The 24839-nt window shown below is 38.3% G+C and overlaps 1 protein-coding gene and 1 long non-coding RNA gene across 3 annotated transcripts; one reads left to right on the top strand and one right to left on the bottom strand.

The window, feature by feature from the left end:
- The first annotated feature begins 196 nt into the window (after nucleotides 1-196).
- On the top strand, nucleotides 197-22761 carry LOC110340553. Its single transcript, XR_002382344.2, has 3 exons — nucleotides 197-513; nucleotides 1768-1839; nucleotides 22654-22761. It is a non-coding gene; the product is annotated as an uncharacterized LOC110340553 (long non-coding RNA).
- On the bottom strand, nucleotides 3326-19504 carry Enam (enamelin). Of its 2 annotated transcripts, XM_005068173.2 has the most exons (9): nucleotides 19451-19504; nucleotides 18185-18253; nucleotides 18026-18070; nucleotides 16691-16732; nucleotides 14797-15081; nucleotides 13632-13694; nucleotides 9816-9866; nucleotides 5923-6586; nucleotides 3326-5505 (listed from the first exon to the last, which is right to left on the bottom strand). In XM_005068173.2, the coding sequence occupies exons 1-9, from the start codon at nucleotides 19502-19504 to the stop codon at nucleotides 3326-3328; spliced, it is 3453 nt and encodes a 1150-aa protein (XP_005068230.2). The 2 variants fall into 2 exon arrangements, with proteins under 2 accessions (XP_005068230.2, XP_012967442.2); XM_013111988.2 differs by having other exon boundaries at nucleotides 3326-6586; nucleotides 18026-18076.
- Nucleotides 22762-24839: the final 2078 nt, after the last annotated feature.

The following is a 24839-nucleotide window of genomic DNA, read 5'->3' as shown; positions in this document are numbered from 1 at the left end:
GAATATTTTGAAGGTGGTAATTAAAACTGGCTTAAATAGGACAAGAGGAACAAATAGGAATGCCTCAATAAGCAGTAAAAGTTACTAAAAATTCTCTTTAAAGATTTATTAAGTGACTGGGTGTGTTGGCACACACCTTTAATCATAGTGCTCCAGAGGCAGAAGCATGTGGATCTCTGTAAATTCAAGGCCAGCTTAATCTCCCAAACTACAGACAGTTACAGGACAGCCAGGGCTATTACACAGAGAAACCCTGTCTTGAAAAATCAACCAAACTAAACCAAACCCAAAAAATGTTTTAAATTTGTAGCTCTGGTTTGAATGGCCAAATTTAAATGTACTGTTTACATCTTTAGATGCTCCAGATACTTCATGGCAATGCCTGCCAGACTGAATTCTCAGAAGGCCAGATGGACCCTGAACCTCATTATTCTGCTTCTCCTTCTATAAATTAAAGAGCCAAAGGTTTCTCCAGAGAACTGCACTGTGCCTCCAGAGCTGATGAGACAGAAGGTGTGCATCTTTTGTCTCTGTAACCTTAAGGTTTGGTTTTACTCTGTATTATTTATCTTATAAGGACATCCTAGGTTATACCAAGCTATGTTAGTATCAGCAAATATGACTGTTAGCTATGTCATCCACTGCAGAAGTGGGCAGCAGTAGCAGGATGGAGTTGCTAGAGGTAAGCGGTGTGTTGTTATCAGAACCTTTAGTATGTGCCCCTTACTTTAGACATCAAAAGCTTTATGAATGACTAAAGCAGGACACAGAGTGAGCAATACATTTAATGCAAGGAACTCATGCCTACTAGGCGGGCTTGTAGAAGTAGCCCTGTGCTCATAGAAACAGATATCATTATCTACAGGAACATTTTCATTCTTTTTATTATGTTCTTAAGTTTAATAGATTTGTTTTTGGTCAAACTGCTTTTTACACTTTACATTACAGATGAGAGTAGCAATATCTCACACATAGATGTGTCAACATATTTATTGTGACAAAAAGGCCAAAACCAAAGAGAAAAAAATGTGAACACCACTCCCACTACCACAAAGCAATAAAAAATTAAATTTAATTTACAAACTCTTAAAAAGGTCAAAAAACAAGGTCCCCTAAAGAGCAAATTTACTCCCTTGGTAGCACTCAGGCCATCACCGCTTAGAGTCAGACTTACAACTCCTTTTATCAGCCCCATTCCTAATAGTCCCTGGCACCTCACCCCAAGGAGGCAAACAATGTTATATTGAATTGACTACCTCAAGATCTCAGTGAGCCACCACCACCATCTCTATTCTGTTCAGAGGCAATCTGACATGAATGGCTCAGGGGGCAGCTCAGGTGATTTCTCTCAATTCTCATACAAGAACCACATCATTCCCTTTTATAGGTGGGACTCTGCCTACGAGACTTTGCCCACAGTGTCTCTGTCCACAGTGTCTGTTCTTTACTAGAACTTTAGTATCAGTTCTTGTTTGGTAAATACGCCTACCGCTGTGCCTTGGGCTCATCATTTTTGGCATGACAATATTTACTGAAACAACTGGACTACTCATTCATTTCGGTGGAATATAACGTGAACATTTTGTAGTGAAGGTATTCACATTGAAGTTTGGGGAAAATAGTGGTTTTTAATATATGGCTAAAGTATAAAGCTGCTGGATTGGGGAGGAACTTAAGTCTTCAGTCTGCAGCGGTCCAGTGCAAGTGTTACTGAACACAAGGCTAGAAACATGGTGCTTTATTCAGTATCCTCACGTATCTCCACAGGAAGAGCCGGTGGCGGTGTGAATGTGTAAAGGCATCCAGAAGCCAGTCAACATTTATTGGAATCTCCTATTGGTAAGACATTATACTAGATCCAAGGGCCAACTTCTTTTTCTCAGGAGGGTTTCACCAAATTTCTGAAGTCATACAAAATCTGTCATGGGAAAATTTCTCTAAGAAACTCCTTAGGAATAGAAAGTAATTTTTTAGGTAATTCAGAGATTTTTTTTACCCCCAGACTCAAAACAGGCTATATCCAGATAACAGGCCAAAATGCCTTTAATAGCAGTAAAAATAATATCAATAAAACTCAAATATATTCTAAGTAAGACAATATAGAAACATCTACTTTACAAAATAATTTACACTATTTAGTTATGATACCTGGAAGTTGTGTCTGTGAATAATCTACAAGGACACAAAGCAGAAGCATGATAGTCATAATATTTGGTGGTAACAATAATTTATATTGAACTAGTGAAAACTAAACATTGAGTCTCTTATCTGCACAAGGTAGTTTTTCTGCAGATCCTGGCCTTAGCTTTTTTTTTCTTTTTCTTCTTGATACTCAGCCCTGGAGTGACAACTTCTCTTCTTCTTTTCCCACTTTCCTAAGCCCTATGATCTGGTAACTGGCCTGTCTTCCATTCTCCTAGAATGTGCTCTTCTAACGAAGCTGTCTACTTGGAGAGGTCAGGAAAGAATTGGCAACAAAAGTAGCTACTTCAGGGGTATCATCTATGGTGATGTTTTGGCTGAGAAAAAAAATAGAGAGTGGAAATTACAGAGTAGATTCAAAGAGTGAAGGTGATGTATAGTCTTAAAGCAAGAAATGGCATATAAACTAGGAAAAAATTTTAAGAAGAAAAAGGACTCAGAGAGAAAAGATTAATTGGCAACAGATCAAAATTATACACTAGGAGACAGAACAGACAGACAGACTACCAAAGATAGCTACCTCATGTGAGAAGTGGTGAGGGGAGAATGTTGAGGAAATACTGACAGCTCTATCGAGAAGGAAGAAGAAAGAGAAGATTGAAGGGGAAAGAAGGAGGCAAGTAATGAAGCCAAAGAACAGCAGAAGACAAAAGTGACAAAGCTAATATTAACTAGGAAATGCTATAAACAAAAGCAGCCCAAAGGAAAAAGCATACAGTACTTCAGGAAGATTCTAGTGTGCAGGCCTCTGTATAAAATGGAACGCTCAACAGTCTGCTAGATGTGCAAAACCAGACAACATTGTAAGGAATTTGAGAGAAAGAGGATAAATTAGCAAGAAAGAGGTAACTAACTGAGACAATCAGACAAAAAGCTTCCAAGTTTCAAGGCAGGAATGGTCATGGCCTTCATGCTTTTTCTTACGTGTGCACTAATTTGTTGCAGTGCTGGATCCAGCCAGCCCCAAAGGCCCACTCTAACTCTACCTGGGCCTCTATTTCTACTGTTGGGAGGGTAATCATCAAGGTCAGATAATCAAGTCTCAGGGAGCAAAGTTACAGAATCATTGACATAGGATTACTAGTTGTTGTCATGCCCCAAGAATGCTCAGTTGAAGTTATCCCTAAGCCTGAAGCAGTAAGCAGCCTTGTGCTTGGTCCTCTTGGCTGGTTCCTTGGAAAGCTTCAAATGTAGTGTGTTTGTCTGCATTCAGTTGGTCTACATTTATACTTTTAAATTGTTCCCCAGTAGCTAACCCAACTGAAGTGTTAGGATTTTCAGTAGGTATAGAGAGAGCACCATTAAGTAGGCTTTGTCTTCCATTATTAGTCGGAGGTCCAGTGCTTGAAGAGTCAAACTTTGCTAATTTGGAGCCAAAACATGGTAGTTTAAGAATGGTAGGTGGTCTTTGCTGCTGCATCTCACCCTCATTTCCTTGGACTTTGTTTTGTATGCTGTCGGGAACAGAGCCTTTCTCAGGGACATCAATAATGAGCTTCTCAGGAGTAAGGTCAGCAGTCCTTTCACTGAGCTGGCTGCCTTCAAAAAATTGCTTCAGAACATCCTTCCGATCTCCTCCAAGGTCACTTTTAGGACAGGGCTTATTTTTTGGCTGAGGAGAGCTAGCTTCAGGAAAGGCCATAATTCCTGTATCCAGTTGATTCTCTCCAGAATATGGCGTGTTCCTCCTCAGAGCAGGTACACCGTCTCCAAAAGGGCTTGGGTTTGGACTTTCTGCAGTTAGTTTATTCTCTGAGATGTTTCTTTGACTAGATAGGATGCTTGTTGGGGAGACATTAGGTCTTGCATACTTGGCATAACTACCTTCTGTATACATAGGACTGGTTTCTTTGTTCTCCCTTGGTGCAAGACCATAGGATGAAGTGTAGTCTTGTAGAGCCAGCACGTTTTCTTTATGTCCTGTGGAGCCACCAATACAGCAGGAACCCCTCTGACTTTGGTGAAATAAGTGTGCTTCATTTTGGCCTGATGGGTAACTTTGAGGAATGAAATCTGGGAAAGCCAACTGTTCTCTCTCTGGTGGACTTAAACTAGTAACTGGTAAATCATAGTTCAAATTGTCATCTTCAAGCCATGTTGGATCTTTTGGAGGTCCAGCGGGGGAGTTAGTGGAATAAAGATGGTTCCTCTTCTGGTTTGGTATTTTAGATTTGTGTAAATTTGTTGACTGACCCCAGACATTTCCATTGATATATGGTTCACTTTCTTTCTGTCTCTGTGCTTGATTCCCGTAGTCCCAGGAGGTCCATGAAGGAAAGAGAGCGCTTTCTTCTTGTCCTATGGCATTGTTAATATAATAATTTACGGGGTCCACAGGTGGCGCTATAGTAGGACCTGGAGTATATATTGGAAAGTTTTCATTTGGGTTCCAGGGATAGAAGTCACTGTAAGGAAAAAGTTCCTTATGTGGATTACCTAAGGAATAGGGAAGATAGTCCTTGGGTACAGTTGAGGCATATTTTTCACCTTCATACTGCCGAACTGTTGGGCTTCCTTTGAAGCTCAGCTCTTCATCACCCCATTTACTTTGTCCTGGAAAAGTTTCATCTTCATTTGGATCAATTGGATCCTCTTCATTATACTGCTCTGTCTCCTTCTGATCTAGAGAATTCATGGGGTACTGTGGATTTTCTGGTTGCCCCATAGTACTGGGAGAGCGAACTCTCTCATTCCATGTATTGCTTGTAATGTATGGTGAGTTTTCATTAGGATTAAAAAGATTGTTATAGTCATCGTAAAAAATATTTCCTCTAGAGCCATAGGAAGGATAAGGTAAAATTTCTTTCTGCCTCCCTCGATTTTCCTTTAGGGGTGGGGAGATTTCTTGGTGATTCCAGGAGTTTCTTTCAGCAGGGAAATGTTCTCTTTTAGGAGAAGGGATTTCCTTAGGGTAGGCAGGTTGGTGTGTACTATGCTTTAGTTCAGGCTTCTTAGTTTCTGATTCAAATGGGGTTCTTCTTGGCTCTAAAGCAATTCCTTTGGGCCGATTCTGGTTTTGAATTTGTATTTTGGGACTTGACACTCTTCTGGAATCTTGTGAGAAGAAGGAGTTTTCTTGTTGATCAAAAGAATTAAAATTTGGGTTTACCCTGCTACCCTCAGGGTGAGGCAAATTATAATTTGGTTTGTTAATTCCATATTGTTGAGAACTTCTCCAGGGGCTGGCTGTATCTTTTGTAGGAGTGACTGTTCTTTCTTTTTGACCTAGTGACTTTTCCTTTGGATTTTGAGTTTTTACGTTGTGGCTCTCAGTAACCTGTTTAGGACCCACTGAGGCCACAGGGTATTTATTTGAGGCAGCATTGTTTCTCACAGATGGTTTATTTGAGGCCACAGTTGTTCTCACAAATGGTTTATTTGAGGCTGCATTGGTTCCTATAGATGGTTTATTTGCGGCCGGATTGGTTCCCATGTAGGGTTTATTTGAGGCCTGATTAATTCCCACAAAGGGTTTATTTGAGGCCGGATTGATTCCCATGAAGGGTTTATTTAAGGCCTGATTGGTTCCCACAAAGGGTTTATTTGGGCCTGGATTGATTCCCATGAAGGGTTTATTTGAGGCCGGATTGGTTCCCATGAAGGGTTTATTTAAGCCTTGATTGGTTCCCATAAAGGGTTTCTTTGGAGCAGGGTTGATTCCCACGAAGGGTTTATTTGAGGCCGGATTGGTTCCCACGAAGGGTTTATTTGAGGCCGGATTGGTTCCCACAAAGGGTTTATTTGGCCCAGACGATTTTCTTCCAAAATTTACTGGATTTCCTGCAGAGTTGGGATAATTGACTCTTGAAGTAGGAGGGGAAGGTTTGCGGTAAGTTGGATTTCCTGGACGAGTAGTTTGTTTGCCGTCCCAATCAAAGGAATTCCACTGAGGACCCCTTTGTACTTGTGGATTTTGGTAGCCAGGTCCGTTCTGTCTGGGCTCCATGGTACCGGGGGTTTGCCATTGTTTTTCTGAAGGATAGTTTCGCATATTTGGATAAGGATAATTTTCGTAAATATTTGGCTGACTTGGTCTCCACGGAATTTGGTTTCTCGATACTCCTTGGCCTGAGACATTTACTTTAGGGAGAGGGAAGACACCGTTTTGAACTGTAGGGTTGTTCCCAGCATTCGGCCCAGAGCCCCTGGTCCCTACTGGAGTAGTGTCATTTCCTCCTTGATTCCCTCCAGGAATTGACTGAGTGGAGTTAGCCTCTGGCACAGTTGAGTTAGTGGCAGCCTCTGGAGGTGGTTCGTCTGGGGGTGGGTCCTCTGGTTTAGGAGGATCTTTTTCTTTGGGTTTCTCATAATCTTCAAACATCTCTTCCGAATAATAAGGACGGCCACCAAAGCCATGATATCCATAATATGCATAATAAGGATTCTGTAAAAAGAAAAGCAGAAAAGGAGAATCATTCTCTGTTTCCTCCCATGGTGTTGCTTGGAATTGCTTAGTGTAACAGGGAAATCTCCCACACAGGCTTCTCTTACAACTACAGCCTACGCTTTCCTGCTAGAGGGTTGACGCCTGCATTCTGCCCTCTGGGTGCTGAGTGTTCTCTCTAGCCTCTAGGCCCAGATCCTAAACCTTAGGGTTAAAACACTCTTGATCTAGGATCTCACTGTCTTACTCTTCCTCATGCGCTGACCTTGTGAAAACCCTCGAGCTTGAGCCACCTGAGTGCTGTGACACATGAGTCACCATGTGCAGGTTAACTTTATTTTTCACAAAATTGTATTTAGTTATTAGTTTTTGAGGCAGCGTTTTGTCATACAGGCTGGCCTGTAACTTGCTATGTAGATCAGTCTAGCTTTAAACTGGCTGTGATCCCCCTGCCTTAGCCTTCAGAGTGTTAGGATTACAGGTAGGACATCATGATTTGCAGTGTCTACTTTTTCCATCCTTCTCCTCCTCATTTCTGTGTTCTCATTTTACACACCTATGTTGTTGAGGAATCTGTTGTATGCCAGAACTTTGAATATGGAACTCAGAAAGGAAAAGCCTGTCCCCCAGTTCTCTAAGGTCCAGTCAGTAAGGTTCCAGACTGTTCCAACTGAATGTACTCATAAGTAGGATCATCTCCCCACAGAGGTCATTCTCAAAGTTGTACATCTAAGGAACATTTACTACTCTCAAATCCAGTTACCCTGGTTTCTTCTTTCTCTTTCACTTCCCCAGAAAATTAATTACCAAGTCCAAACATTGCATCTAAATTTTCATCCTTGTCCTGTTTTCCTTTACCTATTACTCCCAAACTCTTGTAGCTTTCTTACTGGTGACTGTATGTATAACCTTACTTACTCCCCTCTCAGATTGTCCTCTGTTAGTGCCATCAGAGTAGGAGAAACTAGGGATGGGTTTCTGAGAATGACAACATTTAAAGGAATACCTCTTTAAATTTGTGCTTAGAGCTACCTTTTCCTCAGTTACCTTTACTGGCAGTCTCCTTTTTACCACTTTCAGTGCCATGACTATTGACTAGGTTTACTTTGTTCACTTGTAATATGGAGATACTAATAATAGAATAGAAGAAACTACACAGTTTGTCATGAAAGTCAAATGATAATATATGCATATATTATAAACATCTTCATAGATGGAACTTTGTGTCTAGTAAATGCTACATATTATAATAAAATGTTAAAATTTTGTAATCACCAAAAAAAATATAGAAAAAAGCTGGGCGGTGGTGGCGCATGGCTTTAATCCCAGCACTCGGGAGGCAGAGGCAGGCGGATCGCTGTGAGTTCGAGGCTGGGCTGGACCGACAGCCTCGAAAACAATACAGAGAAACCCTGTCTCATAAAAAACCAAAAAAAATTTGTAATCATCTGAGCCATGACCATGACATTAACTTTATTCCTCTTCCGTAAACTTGATGTGGCTGCAAATTACAGCTACTGTTATTTCTCTGAGTGTTTGCACATGACTTCTTCCTATCTAACCTTTTCTCACCTACACACTCATCCTTACCAGCACACTTGATTTATTCTTGGAGACTCAGCTTGAGTACTACAGTGTGTTCTGATGTCCCTTAGCAGAGTTAGCCTTATGATTCACTCCTGGGAATGTACAGCAATATAGCCTTCTGTTGTAATCATCATTACAGTGAATTTTAGTTGCTTATTTTTTGGGGTCATCCCACTTGATTTCTCTATGTGAAGAGTTTGAGTAAAAATACTGTTTTTTGATATTCTCTAGAACAGTGGAGAATGCTTAATAATTTTCAATGAAATGAATTACCTATGTGATTTTTTAAGACATTTATGTTTCATTTAGCTTACTTTTTCCCTCTTGTACTGGTGATTAAACCCATGGTTTTAGGAATGGTAGTTAAGTATTCTACTACTGAGCTATATCCCCAGACTTTGTTTTTCTTTAAAAATCAAATAGAGGAGAAAATAGTTTTATTCTCATTTGGGATAGAGATGATGAAATAGATAGGCAAGAAAATATTTTTAGTATCACACAAGGAATTGATCAGTGTTGCTGAGATGCAGATTACAGATATAGTGCCAGTATTAATGCCTGGATTATTCTGTTTTACTTGATAATGTTATTTACAAAAATCTGAATTTCTAGTTCCTAGGTGAAGTTGTATACAGTGATCTAAATCACTCTTATTGGGTTATTTTGTAGTGATTTGTTTTGATTTTTCAAGACAGGGTTTCTCTATGTAGCTTTGGAGTTGTCCTGGAACAACACTTTCTGTAGACCAGGCTGACCTAGAACTCAGAGAGTTCTGCCTGCCTCTGTCTCCCAAGTGCTGGGATTAAATGCATGCGCCACCACTGCCTGACTTTATGGTGATTTTTTAAAAAAAAGCATCCTGTGTTATCACTTAAACCATAATTTCACCACCATTGTTTTAATAGCACCTTTTCCTTTCTTCTGCAGCAAAGGCATTGGTTTCTGCTTTTACTGAGTGCATAGCACATATTTAGGGGAAAAAAACTAGGAAAGTCTAGGGATGGACTCACAACCACTAAATAGTTTATTTGATGACATAGTCTTGATAGCATACTAAGAATTGGTTGGGTTTATTTTTATTACTTTCTTGGAATATACTAAAAATATATATTATCAGAAGACTTAGGTTTGTTCCAGTTTATCCTGTAACCTAAGAGGAAAAATTGAATAGTAACTAATTCTCTGGATTTCAGTATTTGTACAATGAGATATTTAGATGATAATGCAATTTCATGTGAAGGGAATAGTCTAAGATTATCTTAATTTCTCTCTGTGTGTTCTACTGTCTAGAGTTCACCAATCAACTTTGCAAAGAAGCTAACAATTTTCATAGCAAATATGGTGAGCAATCTTTTAATACATGTAGGATATGATGCACCATTTAAGTGGTGCTGGGTTTAGAAGCAAGACCATGCATCTGTCTCCTGTGCTCAGACTATAGGCATTCACTGCTATGACCAACAATGTATCAAATTTATTTAGATTGCTGGCTTGATTTTTATTTCACTTTAAAAAAATCTTAGGAACTTGAGTTAAAGAAGGTTTTTCATGATAAATTTTAAGTGCTCAAGACACTGGATTAAATGATAGTAACTGATACATTGTAAATTCTAACTGGGGTGATAGTATCACTCCTACTTACTCCTTCTTCATTGCTGAATTTTGGACGTCCAAATGCTGGTGGTGGTCCCCTCTGAAATCACAATGAACACAGGAAAAATTACATCCTTTTCCTTTGTTTTTAAAGACAGGTCTTGCTTTATAGCACATACATTGCTGTATATGCATACATTATGTAGCTGGGCTGGCTTTGAATTCATGGCAGCCTCAGCCTTCTGAGCACTGGGATTACAGATGTGCACTAATAGGCTTGGCTAGAAGTGTGTGTGTGTGTGTGTGTGTGTGTGTGTGTGTGTGTGTGATGTACATGTGTGTGGAGGCCAGAGGTTGATGTCAAATATCTTTATCTTTCTCCTTCACCTTATTTTTTGAGATAGGATCTCTCACTGAACCTGGAGCTAACTGGTTGGCTAGAGTAGTTGAGCCAGCAAACCCTGGGTTTCTCCAGTCTTCTCTTCCCAGTACTGGGGATAACAGGTGTACATACAACGTTTTTCCAATGTGAGTGCTGGCTATCTCTACTTGAGTCTTTATGTTTATACAGCAAACACTACCCATTGACCTCTCTCTTCAGCCCTGGAAACCACTTTCTATGATGGCATTTGTAAGACTGGAGGTGTATTAAATTGGTTTATTACTAATGACGTGCTAGTGCTGTGAACTTTGTGTTCTTGAAGCATTAGAATCTCTATCTACCTATTGGTACTTATGATCCACTAGTGAGTAACATTTATATAAGGCTTCAGCAGGATCCTAGAAATAAACCCACACAGATACAAACACCTGATTTTCCACAAAGGTGTCAAAAACATACATTGGAAAAGAAGACAACATCTTTAACAAATGGCGTTGGTAAAACTGTATATCCACCTGTAAAAGATTTAAACTAAATCCGTATCTCTCACCTTACACCAAAAGCAACTCAAAATGGACCAAAAACTTAAGTATAAGACCTGTAGCTTTGAAACTAATAAAGGAAGACTGAGGTAAAACACTTTAGTATGGTAGGCATAGGTAAGATTTTTCTGATAGACTCCTTTAGCATAGTAAAGTCTCCTAAGAATTGACAAAAAAGGAGGATAACATAACATTAAAGAGTTTCTACAAGGATCCAATCAGAGTAAGGAGACAGTCTGCAGAGTGGGAAGGAATCATTGCCAACTATATTTAGGTGGTAAATATCTAGACTATAGAAAGAATTGCAAAAACTGAACCTCAAAAGAAATAATAAATGATCTAATGAAGTGAAGACACAGTTATCAAAAGAAGAAATGCAAATGGCCAATGAACATTTGATAAGGTATTGGATGCTTTTAACTATCAGAGAATTACAAATTAAAATTAATTTATGATTCTATCTCAACACAGTCTGAATGGTTATCATTCCAGCAAATAAATGTTAAGAAATGCTGTCAAGGAAGTGTGGAAAGAGGAACCCTAGAAACTTCGGTGGTGGTATAGAGTGACAGCCATTGTGGATATTAGTGTGGAAGTTACAACACTAAAACAGAACAATCTGTTTGACCCAGCTGTACCATTTCTGGACTTACACGTGAAAGACTTAAGTCAGCACACCACAGGGATACTTGAACATCTGTGTTTGTAAGCTGCATTATTCATAATGACTAACAAGTGGAACCTGCCTAAATATTCATTAACAGATGAATGGGTAAAGAAAATGTACATTTACACAAGGAATTTCAGTTAGTAATAAATGAAATAATGACATTTTCAGGAAACAGATGTAACTGGATATCATTATGTTAAGCAAACTAAGTCGGACTTTAATAGAAAAATGCTGTTTTAATTGTGGACTCTAGATTGTTTGTGTGTATGATGTGTGCTTATGTGTGTGTTTGCACAGCTCAGTAAAGTAGAAGGACCATGAGAGGGGATGAAGAGATCTTGTAGGACGCAAGAGGGAGAGGGAGAAAAGAGAGTAATGGAATATGCCTGTCATGAAAGCAAAAGCAAAAACTTTTGGGAGCAGGTAGGGGACCATCAAGAGAGGAGCCAGAAAGGAGAGGAAGCAGTGGGTGAGGACAAATAAGAAAATGTGAACGACATGTGTGTGTGTGTGAGTGCTACTATGAGGGGGCTCAGTTGGTAAAGCACTTTCCATGTAAGCCTGAGTTCACATTCCCAGTATCTTCCCCCCCCCAAAAAAAGCTGGGTGTGGTGCTCTGCATTTCTAATTCTAGGGTTGGGGAGGCAGAGGTGGGCAGATCATGGGAACTGGTTGCCAGCCAGCTAGCCAAAGACACAAGGTCCAGATCCATAAGAGACTCTACCTCTAAGATAAGGTAGAGAGTGACTGAGGAAGACAGTGTCCATCAGCCTCTGTCCTCCACACTGGCACATGGACATAGACATCCACACACATGTACACACACCTACACAGACAAAGACACAGACATGAAGTCCAGACTCCGTAAGAAACTCTACCTCTAAGATAAGGCAGAGAGTGATTGAGGAAGACAGTGACCATCAGCCTCTGTCTTCCACATACATGTGTAGACACATACATCCACACATATGTGCACACACCTACACAGACACAAACAGACAGTGCCACAATGGAACCATTGTTTCATATACTAATATCAAAAGTTAAAAAAGAGTACATTAAATTAAAAAATATAAAATCTCAGGAATAGTTACAAAGTAGCAATGTTTTGAAAAGCAGATTTGTTTCTCTTCAAGAGGTTGATGTAGATGAGATTAATAGTCATTTTAATATGAAAATCATGTTGCTTTTAAACAATTTACCTGGGACTGCCTATGTTTCCTTATTTAAGTGTGGCTAATAAAAAATGCAACCCTTTAAGGAAAAAAAAAACAAAGTAAGGAGTGAATTGACCTTCTTGGTCAGAGAATTGTAAGCAAGAAAATCCTGTTTCATAGCCAAATAAATAGTCATTGAATGCTTCTTGATGCTTAGCTGTTTTTAATATCTTGCCTTTACTCAGCAGTTTTCAGCCTGTGGGTCACGACCTCTTGAGGTATGTGTGGGGCTCAAATGACCCTTTCACGGGGTCACCTAAGACCATCAGAAATCATAGATATTGACATTACAATTCATAACAGTAGAAAACTACAGTTATGAAGAAGAGCAAAAATGGCTTTATGGTTGGGGTCACCACAACATGAGGAACTGTATTAAAGGGTTGCAGCACCAGGGAGGTTGAGAGTCATTTACTGCCTCTACTATTATTTTAGTTCAAAAAGCTAAATATATGTTTAATGATATTAATTTTAAACTTTAAGAACTCACTGAGAATTCAGTATTTTGCAAAATTATTTTAAATAACATATCTCTTGCTAGAAAAAAGATATGAAGAGATCATAATATAATAATGGCTTGCTTCTTAGTTTTAAACTCTGTCTTGTGTTAGTTTTGCTATTAAATTATGATTTTCATTAAAGATATTATGATCTCTTATGTGAGAGGATTATAGCACAACCATTTAAAATTAATTTGTTAACTTAAGTTATTAGATCCCTGGGATGCCTGCCTTTTTCTGGATAGAAATGGATGAGGGATGGATGGGGGCAGAGGTGAGGTGTGGGGCACGCTGAGAAGAGGTGGGAGGAAAAACTGTGGCCAGGATGTAAAATAAATAAATACATTTATTAAAAAATTATGTTAGTAGTAGTGATTTAGGACCTGTTCATTTTGCCAACTGGTCTGAAAATTTTACTTAATTTAAAAAAAATAATTTTTTCTGAATGGCTACTAACTTGGTTTTGTTTCATATTCTTTACTGACAGGTATAATACAGTATATGAACTTGTACTAGTCTTACATGTCACCTACTAATATATAGAAAATTCTCACCTGTGGAATTGGCCATGGTGGTTGTTGATAGGGGTAAAGCCCATTGCCAAATGGTGGGAATGGCTAGAAAGAAAGACAAGTTAGAATTATTTGGTAGTGATATTGAAAATGAGAAATGAAAGAGATTGATAATTATTGAAAAGTGGAGACTGCTTGTATTTTTGTTTATATTAAATCTCTATTTCCTACTCTTTTTCTCCTCCTCCTACCTCCCTCATTCCCTCCCCTCTTGCATATTTTGGGTGTAGATGATGGTAATAGTCAGTATAATTAAACACTGTACTCAAGCAGTAGTAGATTCTGGAACTCCTTTAGATCTCGCATGACTACATATTATTGTTATTCCCACTGAGAAGCTGAACTGAGGTTCAGAGAAGTTAGTTGCCCCAAAAGGCAGAGGTGTGACTGAAACCAGTATTCAAATCCAGGGGTGTCCTTTTGTTCCCTTTTGTTTTCCCTGTATATATAACTGTTTGTGATAATAAATAACCAAAAGCTGTCATTTCTTCATTTCTGAAGTTCTGTACAGGGGGAGCTCTAAGAAACCATGTAAATGTATTCTTGTCTCATATCATGAATACACTTGAGTCATCTGGCAGTACTGAAAGTAGTGGTGTGTTCAGAAGAATATTACGTGTCATCACAGCATAGGTCTGGAAATGCTCCAGAAGCCGTTTGATTTGCTTATGGAGAAACAAGTCTAGAAAGCCGAGGAGACTTCCTCAACATTGTATGACCAATGAAGGCTGCGGTAGAACTCGACCTTTCTTTCCTGACTCGTCTGCTAGTGGTCATGAGACTCTGAATTATATTTTATTTTTTCTTTTAATTTTAAAGATTTTTCTCACCACATAGCCAAGTGGCCTTTTAGTCATGATTCCACCCCAGCCTTCAGATTACTGGAATCATAGGCATGTCCCACAATTTACAGATTGATTCTGTGTTTTAAAAGGATTTTTTATGGCAACAATATTTGTGTAATTTTGAACTAAATAATACTGTCAGGCAACTTCTGATAAATATCAAAATTAACTGTCATATTCTTTCACAATAATACTTGTACTAGATTTTGGAGGAAGTATGGATGCTGGAAATGTTTGGACCTTAAATGTCCTTTAAGGCATTTTTAAGCCTCTGACATAGAAGTTTTCTAGTCAAGCCTCACCTGAGGTGGCTGGGCTTCGTCTTTGGCCCGTGCTGCTTCATTTGGTGGTTCCTTTGAAGGCTGCCTTTGTGGTTGTGGCTCTTGTGGATTTGTCTGGTTGGGTTTGGCGGTCTCCTGGGTTTGATCAGTCTTGCTTGGGAAATTGGGCATTGGAGGTTGATTCCATCCATTGGGTACGGGCTGAGGCCACATGGGCATATGGTATGGAGGGTATGGTGGAGGCATGTGTGGAGGCATGTGTGGAGGCATTTGCAAACCATTTCCATATGGACCCATATGCATCATCTGAAAGAGTAGCAAAGACAATAGTGTGGATGAGAGCCGAGGTCCAGACTCTTCTCACCTTCTAACCGTAAGCTTCCAAAACCAAGTCAAGAAGCTTAAAAATACAATGGAATTTGATTGTAAGATCTCTAGTGAAAACGTTATCACATTTGTGTTACTGGAAGTGACTTCAATTTTTTGAAAGCCTGTCAAACTAATAGAAAAGCAGACTTCAATAAGAATTTCAGTTTAAGAGCTTGATAGTCTGGAGAATAGCTTAGTGGGCAAACTGCTTGCCACATGAATGTGGAACCTGAGTTTGTATCACTGGAAACCATGCATGTAAAGTTGGGCGTAGTAGTATGATTCTACAGTCCCAGTGCGTCTATGGTGAGATGGAATATGGAGACAATAGAGTTCCTAGAAACTTATGGTTCACCTAGTCTGATGTGCAGCGCAAACAACAAAGAGAAACATTGTCTCAAAGGTGGAGGGCAAAGACTGAAGCCTTAAATTGTTCTCTGACCTTTATACACATGTACACGCATTGTATACACACACCCACACTCACTCACACACACACCCACTCACTTACACACACACCCACTCATTCACTCACACACACGTACATAGAGACAGACAGACAGACAGAGAGAGCAAGCATGAGAATTTTATGTTTTTCTAACTGTACATATTTTTATGGAAAGTTATGTCAAATTCAAAACCCATGTGACTTGCTATATACAAGGCCATGCAGAGAGAGAAAATAAAATAAAACAAAACAATCAAAACTCAAATGATATTCTAAAACCAACCAACCAACAAACACACAAAACCCTCAAAACAGATGCAGGATTTTGCACTGGTGAAAATGTCAACTCATAGACACCAAAACAACACAAAAAGTTGGGCCAACCGGAAGGTTAGGAGAAGAACATTGATTATGATGACTTTAGGTAAAAACTTTACAGGACAATTACTGAACAGAGAGGACTGAAACAAAATTGATGAAGTCTGTAACAATGCCATAAAAGTACAAAGTGACTCACGCTTTTGAGCGGTCACACAATTTTGTTTAGTTTGTTCTAAGATTTAGCATATACACTAGGCCATGGTGGTACATGCCTTTAATCTTAGCACTCAAGAGTCAGAGGCAGACAGATCTTTGAGTTCCAGCTGGGCCTACACAGAGAAACCCTGTCTCAAAAAACAAAGCAAAATAAAGAATCAGCATACAGTTCCACCGCAAGAATAACCCATGTTCACTCCAGCAAAATAAAAATAAAACAAATTTCACAATTTTAGTATTGTTTAAGAGTACAGGAATAGGATTGTTTCTTCTAGTAGTATTTGCTATACTACTTTGGTTGTCATTACTATGGAAATAGTTCCTGTAAACTCTGGCAGCACTAAGTGTAAAGAATGTTTATCATTAGTAGATAATGTTTTTTATAGATAAAACTCAATAAAAATGAATAAGGAGGCAAGTGAAATGATTTGTTGTAATGGTTGTCTTGTAACTAAGACACATGGATGGTGATTAGCATTGCTATAAGTTAAGACAAACATGACGCCAATTCTGGATATAGACAGGAAAAAAGTCTCAAAAGTAATATAAAGAACAACTTACAGGTGGGCCATTCATAAAGTTGAATTGATTATATCGCATCATCTGAAATGAAAGGATTCCATTAATGTGGCACAGAATGAAAAGCTTTTATTCAATCAGCTCCCAAAGCATAAGAAATGAGTTTAGGCTCCAAAGGCCCAATAGTTATAATCTCTTTTGTGAATTCTATGCATTTAAAATTTGTATTTATTAAAAAAACTCTGGAGTATATAAAATTTATATATGTATATACAGTTTAAAAAAATCTAAACATCTAATGTGCATGGGTTTTTGCCTGCTTATGTGTCTGTGTGTCACTGAGAGTGTCTGGTGCCCATAGGGCCCAGAGGAGGGTGTTGGACTCCCTGGCACTGGGGTTACAGGTTACAATTAATGCGGGTGCTGGGAATCAAGTCTCTATTCTCTGGAACAATATCAGTACTCTCAAATACTGAGCCATCTCTCCAGCCCCATATGACAGTTTTGCATATGTGTTCTGTGCGCATATGGAAGCCAACCTGCTGATAATGTTCCTCAGACAGCTTCATTGATGTCTGGGACTTCCTGATTTGGGTAGGCTGGCCAGCCAGTGAGCTCCAGAATCCCCCCATTTCCACTTCCCAATTCTGGGATTGCAAGTGAGTGTCACCAAATTCTACTTTTTACCAGGGCTCTGGGGATCAAACTCAGGTTCTCATGCTTGCACAACAAGCTCTTTACCACACGAGCCACCTCCCCAGCCCCTGAGCTCCTGAACTTGAAGTCAGACTTCATACTGATTTAATATAGATGAACAGAAAGTAAACATAACCTTTCCTTTTGAAGATTTTGAATGGTCTGTTTATCTGGAGTTGAGGATTTGAGAGCAAGATAATTCCATGGAAAAGAGAGCTGTTTTCCTGGGTGTGGTGCTATGCACCTCTAATCCCAGCACGTTTAGAGGCAGGCAGATCTATGTGATTTAGAGGCTAGCCTGGTCTACATAGCGAGTTTCATGTTTCATGACAGCCAGGGCTCCATAATTGAGAGATTCTGTCTCAAAAAAATAAAGCCCAACAAAAAACCCAAACAAGCAAACCTGCAAAGTTTCCTGTTTCTATTAAACATGGAATTTGATTAATGATAATGAGTTTGAATTATGTTAAAGGTAGACGTAAGTATTTACTTTCTAATACTCCCAGGTACGAATGGGAATAATTTTGCTTAAATTTGAATGTAAGATTTTCAATTTTCCCTCCCTTTGTCTCTTCATAAGAAAATTTATATTCTAAGAAAAAGTATCAATAATCTGTTTTTCATGGACTTCTAGATAGGGCTCTGGCACACATCTCCTCCAGTACAGAGTGGAATACATACCTCTTCACTTTTACTGCTAAATCCAGGCATTCGGGGCATAGGCATCTGGAACTGAGGGAGAAATACAGAGCCTTAGCTGAAGTGACCTGCCAGGTGTCCCTCGAGTAGTGCAGCAACAGAATACAAAGAAAAGGTCCAACGTAAAAAGGAAACACTTACAGGCATGGCAGCAGAGGTACCAAGCAGACCCAGCAAAAACATGAAAATCCCCATTTTTATATTTGGTACCTAGGATAGAAAACTGAATATTATTTTGGGACAGAAAAATGATTTGAGTACTCTACAGTTAGTTAGGGACTAGCTTATGGGCACTCTATGTTAGTTAGGAACTAGCTTATGGGCACTCTATAGTTAGGAACTAGCTTATGGGCACTCTATAGTTAAGGATTAGTTTATGGGCACTCTACAGTTAGTTAGGGACGAGCTTCTTTACTTGTCTATCAAGGAGAGTTCAGAAATATAAAGGGATTCTACCATAATTTTATGCTAATTAGGAGATATTAATTACCAAAGTCATAGTAAAAAGGAAAGGTGTGTGTGTGTGTGTGTGTGTGTATGTGTGTGTGTTAGGGGAAGAGTGGTATAAGTATTTATGAATCTGAGTGTCTCCCTGCCAAGTTGGTTTAGAAGGGCATAGTAAGGTCCAACCATACCCATTGTACATATCCTTGGTTTCAATGAATGTACACTTCAAAATTTAGGACTTGGAAGTTTTCTAAGATACTGTACCCAACATTTCATTATATAGAAATATTAACATTCTGGTTAAATAAATTGTAGAATTTCACAGTGTTATTTTTCCTCTGTATTTCTATTATTGTTATGACTTGACTTTTAAGGATGCACTTTTGTTCAAGGGCTTGTCATGAAAAAATAAGAATGAAGAGACAGAAATGTGCATTTTGTCTCTTCCTTAGAGAAGTAACTCTCTGAAGCTACAATATGCAGTGTAAGTTTCAAAGCCACAAGGAAGTGAAAAGAGAGTGGGTAGAGGATCACCTTTCTCAAAGTCTATCAGGTTGTGGATCAAGGCTTTTGGGAAGCTTTGGGTGTTCTCATTCAGTTACCAATGTAATCTTTATAGTAGAGTCACAGTGACTCTAGATTGTACACTCATGTAGGGAGACATCTTATTTTCTTTTGTGGGCATATAATGTCACTTGTTTTCTATTTTGTTAAACTAACAAATTATGTTGGGTATCTTTTAATGTCCCTTCTAGCTCTGAAAGAATGTAACTGAATAATAGTTGCCCCTTATTTTTGACTAGAAACTAATACTCAGTGGATGCTTTCAAGTGCAACCACTGTAAATCTTTACATTTGCCACACCGCTTTACATGTTTAAGTGAGGTTTTATCTTCTCAAGAGCACTCGATAACCTTATAGTTTAAAAGAGCAGATAATAGAAAAGTAGTGGATACTCACCAAGTTACATGGCTTTGGAAGAGCAACTGGATTTCTGCACTGAAGCAGCAACATGTTCTCACCAAAATTTTCATAAGCCTTTTGGGAAAAATAAAGAGTTTTGTGTGAGAAGAAGTTCAATTTTGGAAACACAGCAAATAAATGAATAGCAAAGCGTCACCTCCAGGGCAGCCCATGGCATGTTAATCATTTTATCCAACCATACCCTTATTAGAGGGTCCTCAAAATCGAGCTTAATCTTCGGTGCTTTAAGATTAGGATGAGAGCTAAATCAGAGAGAAAATGAGATAGGCATCGTAATTTGAGATACTTCTAGTGCATCGTTGACAAAACTTCTTTATGGGAAAATGTACAAAGGTACAGTGTTAAAGGAAGAAAACCTATAAGAGAAAGAAACATCTGATAAACCAAGGAGTTGAAGCTTTTATCAAAAGATTAGTTTACAAAAGTGATTTAGAAACATCACGAATACAGTAGGAAAGTTAACAAACATCCATAAATAAGGTCATTATTTGGCACTATACAATATGTTGATAATGTTTGATACTCACCCAATGCCACCAAGAAGCTGCACTATATAAAAAGTAAACTTGAACTTTGTTAACCTTTCTTTGAAATATGTTCTTACTAGTCTATGGTGGAAATGACTACAAACTGCTGAAGCCAGAGAAAGCCATGGAGCAAGACACATTTATTTCTTAATAATAAAACAAAAATTCTTCAAGAAGGTGTCATGTTCAGTACCCAAAAGACTTAACATAAAAGATCCCTCCTTGTCAGGAGGCTTGATAGCAGGATCACATTTAAGCACTGTTGTAGACATGCACAACCAATCAGCTTTGAGGAAAATGGTTTTGCCATCACAAGAGTTTAAAGTAAAAAAAATTGAGTGCAAAATTTATACTATGTTATTATAGGAGCTGTGGAATGAAGTCTCTTATTATCTATAATAACAGCTCAGAAAAACAAGCTTACAGCAGTAAGATTTAGAAGGCGCTTTCCTTGTGAATTTGGGCTTTGAAGTATAGAGACTTCATTTATACAAATATATTTTGGGAACAAAAGTGACTATTAACTATATGTTACTGACATAAACCACTGGCCACCTTCAAAAGGTGGAATGATATAGATATAGTTGATATATGGTTAATATGTAATTAAACTGGAATGTTTTATCTATGATCAACTTATTATTTGGTGTGTATTATATAAAATCCTAGAGTCTATTTCCTTTTAAAACTCAGATGTAGCTTAGTTGTTGGGGATTTAGGATTTTAGGGGAGCTGGCCAGAATGGCAAGTAGCTCTCAGATGTTTATGATGATATAACTTTGGAAAAACTGTAGTTGAGAAATTTACTTAGTGTGGTTGTTTGTTGGTTTTTCTGCAACTTGACTTTTCATGATAAAGACTTCACTTCTAAATAAATCCGATTGTGCTTCTTCCCAACAAAAGTGAGATTTGCATTATTAGTTGATCTGGGGTGCTCTGGTCCTTTAATGTCTTCCTGAGGGAACATGTTTGTCATGGTGTGCTTGCTTAGTTTACTGATAGCATTTAAAAACTGAGAAGGACTGAATTTGCTGCCTAAAGCAGTCTCCTGCTTTTTACTCCTGTGTCTCTTCTTGGGCTACACAACACTGAAGTTTTCAGAGACCCTATTTCCAAAGTTTAGTGCTACAGAGAATAAGATGGTGTTAGAATAATAGTCATTAGGTAAGATAGAAATGTTTTTTAATCTGTGTATATGTAAGACTTGCAAGGGTATAGCTGTCTGATTCAAGTGTCTAGCTGCTGTTGTCTGATTCTGTAGCTGATGAGTAGCAAGTGTAACAATGTGTTTACATTGATATGAATTTGCAAGGGGTGGTCACTTAGGGGCAGAGAGGATGGAGTGTGACAGCCCTGAGATATGCTTGTGCTTTCCAGAGTCTGAACACTCTGCTTTGGCCTTAGCAGATAGGTTACTGGAGTTGGTACCACACTTCAGTTTTGATTGCTTTCTCAGTTTGCCTTATTTCCCTCCAGTCTTTGAAGATGTGTTCTGTTTCAGAAGGGGAAGGGCTCTTTATACACAAATGTGTGTATTCTGAACCCAGAAAGAGAAGCCTTGGCTTATAGAATGCATTGGTTAGTAGATGTTGCCACTAAATTACCACTGTTGGCTTTGTTTACTTTAGTTCTCCATGTTACAATGTTGGGTATTGATCATGGAAATCTATGGTTATATTGGGGGAATGAACTCTTAGTAGAACTAGTTCAGATTATGAAAAATAACTTAAACTCTTTTTTCTTCAATAATACCCCCCAAAACCCCTAAAGATATTTTATCAAATGTGTTGGAGCCAGGCTGTGACTTTTTTCCATTTATTCCATTCATTACTTCTTATTTTATAATTCTTTTCTCTCCAAACAATAATAACTGCCTGTGAACATGTTTTATAATGTTGCTTAAAATTTTCATGTGTATCTGTTTCTTTTTGTTATTCAGGATTCTATTCTCATTCAAAAATGAGGCTTCTTAATCTGGGACCAGAATTTGTGCATTCGTGTTTAAATTCGAGCCCTCTCCCTGCAACACATACTTTTTTCTTTGCCTCTTTTCAGATTATAGGCTTGTTTGTTTGAGGTAGGGTCTCACTCTGTATCCCTGGAACTCAGTCTGCAGAGCAGACTGATCTCAAGCTCACAAAGACCTACCTATCTCTGCACCCTGAGTGCTGACATTAAAGTTCATGTCACCATGTTCCATTGACCTAGGTTTTAAGCTACTTGGTTTCTTACTTTGTGATATGGTAAAAACACTAGGTTTTAAGTTATTGGACTGAAGTTTAAACTTATTATTACAAAGTATCTAACTGTCTGATTTTCTGTTAAGATGGGGGTAATACTAAATGGCTCCTAAGTTGCTTTCCAAGACTAAATGAAACAATATACAATGCAATTAGTACTCAGTGACTGACTTGGCAATATGTCAAAGCACTTTTGTGGGTGTGTGTTACTTTTCAATGATTTACTAATGACTTAGGAGTATTATAGTTACAGTTTTCAAGTAAATCCTTTCCAGAGTTCAGCTATCAAGTTGAGTGTCTGTGGCTTGTTTTTTATAGGTAGAGTATGTAGGATCACTAAATGAAGCCTGTTGTACTCCATGATGGTGTCAAATACTGTTTCTGCATCTATCATATTGTTTTCTCTCTGAAGCTATCCAGATCTCCCTAAGTGTGAAAACACCCTTATAAAAGGAAGAAGAGGAAGAGGAGGAAGAGGAAGAAGAAAGGATGGTTTTTCCTAGATCTCTCACAGATCGAGTGGTGAGTAGTGCTCTTTGTCACAAGTTATTATGAACATCTACACGCATGAACATCTACATGCAAACCCTGGCTTAGGTGCCCACAATTATTCACTTGGAAATTTACTTGGTAGTAGGTTCAAATTCTGACTTCTATAATTTGCATGTTTTAAAGTCTTAGTCCACTGATTTAATCCTTTTAAGCCTCAGTTTTCTCACTTGTAAAACAAGGGATGTTACATTTTAGTAGTTTTCATGAGAATTTGAAATAATATTTGAACATCTAGTTTAAATATAATATGTAAATAAATGTTACTTTATTACTAATATTTTTACTATTGGTTTTTCAGTAGTTGCTTTATTATTAATCACTGACATATTTCTAAATATTTTTGAGTAATATTTCTCCTTACTATGATTACTTATTTGTCAAAACAAAACAACATCTGGGCATGACAGTGCTGATCTCTTATTCAGCACTAAGGGGAAGAATGTAGGAGGAATATCATGAGTTTGAAGCCAAATATGGCTAGACAGTGAGGTTCTGTATCAACAAACAAGCCAACAAAGGAAACAAGCAAATAAACAAATAGAATAAACTACCACTACCACCATCACAACAAGAAACCTCTAAAAGGACAGCCAAGGATCCATGCAGCATTTCAGATTTTGTCCTATTTAAATTCAGCATTTGGTTCACAAGGAGGAACATGACCTAGGGAAACCAGGACTAACTGCTGGAAGGCAGTTATTTATTTGGACCGCCCTCAAAGGTAGTAGTTACTTTGTGGAGCTCTGAGCAATCAGTTCTCTTATGTATATATATTCACAATCAGCTTTAAGAAGATCAGTGTGTTTGCCATATTCTCTGTCTGACCAAGGTTGCAGACTTGGGATTGGATGTACTGAGTGTCAAAAGCAGAACTTGAGTCAGCAAGCATCCCCCATGGGGTGGTTATTTCTTTACTTCCTAACAGTTCATGAGTGATTGTGATGCCATCTGATTATGGAAGTAATATGCTTGATCACTTTTCTATACTTTTGCTGTAGCTTATTTTTTCATTTGCTATAAAAATCTGGACCTCTATGTGTTTCCCATTCACACCAATTGTTAGGATGATAGAACTGTATCTGATGCTTTTTTTTTCAGGTTATTTTTTTAATTTTATTTTCCAGTTTAGATTTAGATAAGAATCAAGGTTGCTTCACAAGTCAGTTCCAGGTCCCTCTCCCATTCCCTCCCTTCCTCCCGTGTCCTCCCCCCCCCCCCGTTATCCCCTTGTATCTGATGCTTTAATGAACAGTGGATACAGGACACATGAGTTAAATTAGTAAAGCTTTAAGATATCTCTTAAGAAAAAGAATGGAAACTATGTAAGAAACTAAATACATGTTTTATTAATACACACTTTTATTTTGAATATATATTTTGATAAAAGAGCTATAGCAAATTTTAAGGAGGTGACAAGTAGTACAGATACTATAAAATGTGGAAAAACACTTTTTCCAAAGTCAGGAGGCACCTCTGTAACGTCATGTGATCTGAACACGTCAACCTCATTTCCTCTTTACTCACGTGTTTTCTAGTGTCAGCTTGCTGCGTCTTTGGCTTCCATGCCAACTGAATAGGTATTCAGAATTGGGAAGAAGGATCATTGCTGCTGGAGCCTTGCAGTGTTAGAACTGTATACTGAAGGTGGCTGAAAATCACAAAAGAATGTTTTACTAAATCCAAACTCCATGTACCCTACCTAGCTCAGCAACCTCAGAATGCCCATGGCCAATGCAGCACTATTTGACTCTAGGAAAAACACGAGGGAACATGGAAACGGAAAAATAACCATCTTAACTAATTTCAGGGAAATTTTATGAGATTCTTATGCCTGCCTTCTGATTCCCTTAGGCTCTCCTCCATTGCTATCTGTGTTTTGTCTAATAAACTTTTGAGAGCAGAAATACCAAACTTTTAATTGAAAAAAGAAAGTAGTGATAACAAATGTCCCTGCATGCTCACCTCCCACAGTGAAAGTAGCTTTGGATGTATGAAAACATGAACTTTGTGCTAGGCACTGCTTAGTGCCTTACACAACTTATTTAG

The sequence above is a fragment of the Mesocricetus auratus genome, unplaced genomic scaffold (assembly GCF_017639785.1).
Source record: "Mesocricetus auratus isolate SY011 unplaced genomic scaffold, BCM_Maur_2.0 Super-Scaffold_100006, whole genome shotgun sequence".
NCBI classification, from domain to species: Eukaryota; Metazoa; Chordata; class Mammalia; order Rodentia; family Cricetidae; genus Mesocricetus; species Mesocricetus auratus.
The sequence above is the reverse complement of the archived record's forward strand: the minus strand, read 5'-3'. Positions and strand labels throughout refer to the sequence as shown.